Below are 7,832 nucleotides of genomic sequence, written 5' to 3'. Positions count from 1 at the left end.
ATGGAGTATTCATTCAGGCTCCTACACAGACACACGGGACGCAAGTTGACAAACCCCCTCCTCACCATGCTGGCTGTGTTTACAATGTAGGACTGTTGGGGCGGGTGTAAATCGAAACAAACCAATCACGTCTTGTCCTTTGACAACTGACAAGTGGCTCAGCCTCACACACCTCATCCCTCTCCTCGCAACACTGCGCCGCTAACAGCTGTTAGCCGCTGTTAGCGGCCAGCGCTGCTACTACTCCGGCACTACTGCCGCATAACAAAGTCCCCTTTTTGAGCATAATGCAGGATCATGTATTATGCAGCATCACGGGAGACGGAATCCTTGTCGCCAAGAAGGTGCAAAAGGGAGTCAAAAAGGCAACGTGACTGGCAATTGCATTACCATTCTCCTTCAGCAGCTCTCTCCACCTGGGAAAGGCTACCCCGATGTGGACCCTCATTTTTTTAATTCACCAGTCACGTTGCCTTTTCTATTCCCATTTGTGCTTTCTTGGCGACGAGGATTCTCCTATGATGCTGCATATGCATGATCCTGCATTATGCTCAAAGAGTGGGACTTTGTTTCAAATTTGCCGGGGTAGTAGCGAAGTGCCTCTTGCCTCTCTCCTTCAGCTCCTCAGTCACGCAGAGCTGGCCTGGCTCTCAACGAAAACGCTGAAGGTGGGGCTGTATGTCCCTTGCTGGCGGATTTACCCGCACAATGTACAAGCAAATCCGAAATTCTCCTTTTACGAGAATAAGTCAGATTATTGGTGGAGGTAATAGTACACCAGTGATGACATATTTATGAATGCAGACATCAATTTTTGCCAATAAACAACTGAAAATGTTACACAATGTCCCTTTAAAGGTATCAATCTGGTGAATTCTGAGAGCAAAGTTATGATGGCAGAATATGCCTAGATTTCAACATCTTTGTGCTTTTTATGTGGGAAAAATGTTCTATTTTTACTGATAAAAACACTAGTGGTATGTTATGGTGAAGGGTTACACTTAAAATACGGCTAAGTATTAGGGGTTAAACATTTCAGTAATCAAAAGAAAAACGACTGATGTTCTGATCTGCCTCTGGAGGGCTATTTTAATATTTAAAATCATGTGCAGACAAAATATTCTTTTAAAACTCTCACACTCACAAGTACAGTTCCAGATACGCAAAACAATACAAAATACGCAAAACGAAAGGAAAACAAAAGGTGAGATTCAAGTAAATTACACACAAACAGGCACAAATTACTGCTTTCCTCCCTCCCTCTCGATTTGCAAGTACAGCACCCTGAATCAGAGCATTTCAAAAGCCCTCTGGTAATTGAATGCCTCTGGGACAGGCCCAATTATGGCAACCCACTGGATCCGTGGTGTGCGTGATCCTGCCGAGGCGCGGGTGCTGGAGCTAATAGCATAGGCTGACCGAACGTCCTCTTTTGCCTGGACATGTCCACTTTTATAAATTGATGGTAATGTCCGGTTTTCTGTGTGTGTGTGTGTGTGTGTGTGTGTGTGTGTGTGTGTGTTAGAGTGCGGCACGGGCCGCATATTTCTGTCAAAACCCGACCCGAGCCTGATGTTATTTAATTACTAAAGCACTGAGTTTGTGTCACACAGTGGTTACAGGCTATTTAACAGGCTGGGCGTGTGCCGTGGGTGCTCAGCAGAGAGGGAGACCTCTGTGTTTGAGACGGGAGCAGGAGGCGGGAGGTCCGACGCTTCCAGCGAGGGGAGAGGGAGAAATTAACAAAATAAGATAAAATAGGAGACACCTGTCTCCCTCTTTTATTTTATTTTCAGCGTTTAATCCAGGCGGAGGCGGGTGGCTGGAGGTCCGAGACTTCCAGCGAGGAGAGAGGTAGAAACAAACAGCCAATGTGTGTTTGTGTGTGTTATGTTCAAGTGTTGTCACGTAAATAACAGTGCCAACGCAATAAACAGGACAGACAATAGGATTTTATTTATTTTACACTACATTTTCACTGAAAGCTGACCGACCCGAGCCCGAATACAGTTTTTACATTTTTGACCAAACCCGGCCCGACCCGTCGGGACCCGTCGGGACCCGTCGGGCTCGGATCGCCACACTCTAGTGTGTGTATGTGTCCCCTATAGGGGCCTATCTGAATTTCTGTCTTTGAGAGATATTATTTTGTAATATAACTGAATTTTCTATCCATACATATAAACTTTAAATAGGCTATAGGCCTATTAAAATTATAAGGCATCTTTGAGTAAACTGCAAGTATCATTTAAGTAGGCTATGTCGTGGCCGGCCGAGTGTCCTCTTTTTTGGAAATCAAAATATGGTCACCCTATAATAGCAGCCATTCAAGAAGCTGCTCCACCAGCCGCTTCCTAGAAGCGGCTCGGCGCTCTGCTCCACTAAAATTACGCGCCGGGTCTATTTCTGACGGCGCGTCAATTTGCACAGACCAAATGAGTCAAACAGGAAGTCAGGCGCAGAAAAGACGAGAGTATCCAGTCGATTTTCAAAATAAAAGACCCATGAAAACTCAGGCATGAGTCAAATGAAAAGGAAAAAGTTTTCAGAGCTTAGTTCAATGGTGCTGTGTGTTGCCGTGCAGGCTCAGAGTTGTCTTAAATACAGCCACACAATTCTCTACTGATGTTTTCTGGGTGTTTTCCAAAATGCTCACAAAGTGGATGTCAGTATTCCTCAGTATTCCGCTTAGAAATGCGGTCTGCTCTATCAACTCATGCTCACATTAGCGCTAGGAGAGCGACGTCTGTGGTGAGACCGGGGAGGGTGAGGGGGAGGGAGGGGGGAGCTGAAGAATTCTCAGGAGGCGCTCCAGCCGGTGCGCTACAGAGTGACGTTCATTTACCGGAGGCATTTTATATCTGGCCAATTTTTGGAGACTGTGGCAGGGCAAATTAGTCAATGTATGGGAAACACTGTATTTAAACACTAGAAAACTCAGGCCCTTTTCCTTCTTGTGTGGTGTATTCTGCATGATTCACTGGGTGCGCCTCTTTAAGTGGTCCGACCAGCAACCTGTTGAGACAATTTAGTTCCGCATTCCCCCTCCGACTCCTCGGCGGGGGGGCCACAGGGGACTGTGAGTTACGGGGGCACTGGCCCCTGCTGGCCCCCGCCCAAAACCGCCATTGCAGTGATTATAGCCTAAGTATCGAGATTATAATGAACTAGAGACAAAACTTTTTTTCCTACCACACTTAGATGGTAAATCTTTGAGTATAAAATGTGTCATGAGTCAAAATGCAACTGGTTGAGAAAAATAAACTTTATGGGTTTTTTTCTTTTCTTTTTTTAATCCAGAAAACCTAGTTCCATGTTTACTGTCATTTTATTGATATTCCAGTGGTCAGGGTGTATTTCAGCTGGTCCTTGTAATCATGTAGATATACATGACGAAAACAAAAACAAAGACAAGATACAAACACACACATACACACACACACACACACACACACACATATATATATATATATATATATATATATATATAAATATAAATATATGTCTTGTTTTTGTGCCACAATGGGCTGACACAGACAATACAATGTCTATGTAGACTATATATGTCTATAGGTTACTGTATGGAGCGTTTGTCTGGTTGGAGGGGCTTACAACAAAGAGGGGAGAGCTGCAGGAGGGGGTATTTTCAAATTTTGCTGTTCTTTTTTTCTTTTGGCCCTTTAATGAAAACTGTCTCCCCCAACCTTAACATCCATATCGCACACTGCGCATGCACACACACACACACACACACACACACGCACACACACACAGACACACACAAATGTTTTTGTATGACAGTAATGTGTCTAATAGAAACAAAATGGATATGTAGTTACATTGGCATGATGGCTATGCAAAAACTAAACTACTGGCAGTCTGAGGGCTTATCAGCAGGCCCACATGGAATCTGTGCCCACAGAATTCTGACAACACCTCTGCAGATTTTTTCCCACATTTCCAATTAACAAAGATGCTGTTTTGTCTGTCACATTACAAGCCTCAGATCATTCCACTGAATTCTTCAGATTTTCATTCCGTATCACTGCTAAGAACTATTAAAATAAATAAATACATAGAGATCTGCAGATTCGATTTGGGTTTGCTTATCAGACGTAAAACCCAATTGTAACCCAGTTCAATTGTAATCTTACAGTTAAAGCCCATTACATTACTGTGTTATAACAGTATGTTCCTGTAAAATTACTGTTTTTAACTGTAACCTTTTTTTTTTTACTGTGATTTAGCATTATACTCCCATAGAATAATTGTATTTCACTGTAATCTGACAGTTCAACTCCATGTTAAATATTTAGCAGTGTATTTCTGTAAAATTACTATATTTACACGCATGAATTTCACAATAAAATTCTGAATATGGCTTAATATCCCAATTGTAGTCCCTAAGATGATAATGATGTCATCTATTGTGAAATAATACAGGTACATATTGTAACTCCCTGAAAATAATTTGCAGTGTGGCCTTCATAATGCTACAGTATGCCTACCCTGTTACTGACTTTGCAGCAGGTTACTGGTTGAGATCTGGAAGGAGGAAAGTGGACAGTGGCTGTGTGTGTGGTTTTGCATGCTGGATTAGCAGAAGAAGCTCCATATCAAAAAGGAGCTTCTTATATTTTCTCTGGGTAACCCCTGGCACGCCCTACACCTATTGGAATTACATTTGACTGATCGGCCTGTCCAAGTCAATTTGTCATTGTGATGCCACACCTTGAGTAAACAAGATCACTGATCTGTGTAAGACAGCCTTGCCTTGTCTAACTAATTTGATTGGCAAAGTAAACCAAAACAAAGAGCCATTTTGCATCTACTTTGTTCACATTTTGTTGTTTGAAAATGATGTGAGGAATACCTTTAGATACCAAGACATTTTATTTTAAGTAAGTGCCCAAGGGGAAACAATGCACACACACACACACACACACACACACACACACACCATCATTGGTGGTCACTTGAGGCAAATATGACCGTCCCCCATGATGGGTTGTGTCTTCAGATGGTTGTAGAGGCCGATCCAAGATCCACATACTTTGGCACACTGTGAGCAGGGGAATGTGGTGGTGCTTGTGGCTGAGCCTGTTTTTCTCTGTGTTCTCACTTTATCTCTGCGGCTTGGCAGAGTTCAGCTTTGTGACGTGCAGTAGATGTCTTCCAGGAGTGCCTATCAAGCGCAATGTGATTCCAGTTGCTCGGAATGATGTGGAATTCTTTTAGATTAGTTTCGATAATGCTTTTTTTGCCCACCAGGGGCTCGCAGACACACACACACACACACACACACACACACACACACTGAAAAGTGCAAATGTATTCACTTTTACAAGACATCAAATATAAAATCTTATTGTCAAAACAATTATTAGCAGGCTCTACTACAATGCAATTAATACTATACATCCAGCATTCATTATGTAACACTAATAAATATGATTCTATCCTTACAAGAGTGTATAACATAGTGTTATTCTAAGCAGTGCTTTAATAAAATACAGCTTTCAAAATATGACTGTATTAATGATATCTTTGATTTTCCACAAATCAAGCCTGACTAATGTTACAGTAGACTTCAGATCTATCCTTCATACATCTAACAACTAAATCAATTTTTGTGTAACAGCTGGTTTGCCTTTCTAACTGACCCCAGCTGTCTGCAAAGTTTGTCATGTGTTGGTGAAGGAGTGAGATACACCAGAAGCAGTGGATGATACGTTGTAACCATCTGAAAAATAAAACAAAAGTGACAAAGTGATTCAGTCTGTGGCATAATAATATGACAACTAATAGTAAGCTTTGAGTTCAATGATAAGGTCAGCATGTTAACATCTTCTGTTAACATCTTAGTATCACTGTGTTAGTCTAAGATGGATCTCCCCTAGAGTGCCCCAGGAATGTGTCCTAAAACTCGGAAATGTGTGAAATGAGCATTTTAGCACTCCTGTTTCCCTCGTCTTGAAGTCAGTAGGTTTTTTAAATGGGTTTTAGGTTGTTTTTTTTTTAGATTTTTGCTTATTGTTTTGTCATTTCTTTCTTGGAGTATCTTCAAATGCTTCATGTGCCTAAAATCTGTACAACCTGAGCCAAATGGTTATGTAAATCAATAAGCAACTGCTAACTGTGTTAGCTTTTTAATTCTGGCGATTGCATTAAGGCTTCAGTAATCATAAAAGTGGTGTTCATGTGTGAAGATTATCTTGCTGGACAAAATATGTTAGGATCTTAAATGTTTGTTTGCTACAGAGCATATTTTCCACAATAATCCAAAATTCATTGGAAAAATCCCATAGGCTTTTTGGTGAGGGATCCAAGGTGACGCTTACTTTCCTGTTGGCCTCCAGAAAAATGCCATCCCTGGGGTATATAAAGATGGACATCATGACAGCTCCCCAAAAGTGAAGCCAAAACATCATGATCACGCCCTGGTGGCTGACTGCAGTGTAGGTCATGTCCATACAAAGAAATAAGTTGAATTAATTATAATAGTTTTATTTGGGTTATATTTAGATGTAACTGCTAGTGATGGAGGATTTTCAGCCATTTTGCCACTGGGTTGTTTCCACAGCAGTTCTTTCTGCTAAGTGGGGAATATTATGGCTGTTATCTAAAATATGAAATTACAAGTCAGTGGTTGACTGGACTATTTTTCCTATTGTGGAGCTAGTAATTGCATTCTGAACAATGTAATGAATAGTGTTTAGCACAATCATAATCTATGTTTAGTGTGCCTGCTAACATTTACTAATTAGGACATTAGCAAGTACTGTACAAAGTGAAAGTGAAAGATGGTGGCACAACATGGAAAACCAGGGGAACACCACCTTACATAACACATTAAGTTACTCTAAGAAACATAAATGTTTTTACCGAAATGTTGTCAATACATGTGACAAATGTTAAGATATTTTATCGTAAAAGTGAAAACTTTGACATACTTAGTGGCATCCAGTAAAAGACAGATGATCGCCAAAGCCAACATGTTCTCACTCCCAACTTGTAAAATATCACTGCTTGGTCAGTAGACTTTCACATTTACATATGACTTGCTAAGTATCCTGGGTGCATCTACTGTTGACGTTTTGGGATGCCGTGTCTACTTACACCTATTACCTGCATTGTGTCTTTTCAAACTACACTTTCAGTTTCACAGACTATTTATCTGCTCTTGAGATAAAATGTCTTTTTCAAAATACAGTTACAATGTTGCTTAAAGACCTCATATTTAAATGTATTTCCTTGTGCAATAAAAACACGTGGTTAGGTTTAGGCAACAAAGGCATTTGTAGGTATGGGTAACAAAAGCAGGTGGTTAGGTTCAGGCAACAAAAGCAGGTGGTTGGGTTCAGGCAACAAAAGTGCGTGGTAAGGTTTAGGCAACAAAAGCATATGGTTAAGTTTAGGCAACTAAGGAGCTTGGTTAAGTATGGGCAACAAAGGTACATGGTTAGGTTCAGGCAACAAAAGCATGTGGTTAGATTTAGGCAACAAAAGCAGTTAGGTGGTTAGGGTTAGAAAGAAAAATCATGGTTTGGAAGCAAACACCTAGCTCCTGGAGGAAAGTCTAGTGTTTTTTGGACCCATCTAATGGTCTCTATGGGCACTTTCCAGCTCCTCAAATTACATTGTGACCTGGTGGCATTTCAAACGGACATCATCTGGCAGCATGATGTTGGAGGGGTTAACAAAGGCCTCTAGTACAAATAATAAAAAATGTTTTTATACCTCTTCCTCTTCTCCAGTTTCGGAAAAAGCCTAATCCACTTGATGATGAGGTTCCAGCACTGGTGCTCTTAAACAAGAATAAAAGCAAAAAC

General features: G+C 41.1%; 1 protein-coding gene across 2 annotated transcripts in view; it reads right to left on the bottom strand.

Moving 5' to 3' along the window:
* Positions 1 to 4,874: 4,874 nt before the first annotated feature.
* adgrf7 (adhesion G protein-coupled receptor F7) overlaps positions 4,875 to 7,832 on the bottom strand; it is a 41,645-nt gene continuing 38,687 nt past the window's right edge. For both annotated transcript variants that reach the window (XM_078174104.1, XM_033648234.2), the window contains 2 exons: positions 7,741 to 7,807; positions 4,875 to 5,743 (listed from right to left, as the gene is read on the bottom strand). In XM_078174104.1, the coding sequence (XP_078030230.1) occupies positions 5,685 to 5,743; positions 7,741 to 7,807 (126 nt within the window). In that variant the 3' untranslated portion in view covers positions 4,875 to 5,684. The remainder of the gene's footprint in view (positions 5,744 to 7,740; positions 7,808 to 7,832) is intronic.

Source organism: Epinephelus lanceolatus, chromosome 13, assembly GCF_041903045.1.
Source record: "Epinephelus lanceolatus isolate andai-2023 chromosome 13, ASM4190304v1, whole genome shotgun sequence".
In the NCBI taxonomy this organism is placed as follows: Eukaryota; Metazoa; Chordata; class Actinopteri; order Perciformes; family Serranidae; genus Epinephelus; species Epinephelus lanceolatus.
This window is presented reverse-complemented; position numbering and strand designations above follow the sequence as displayed.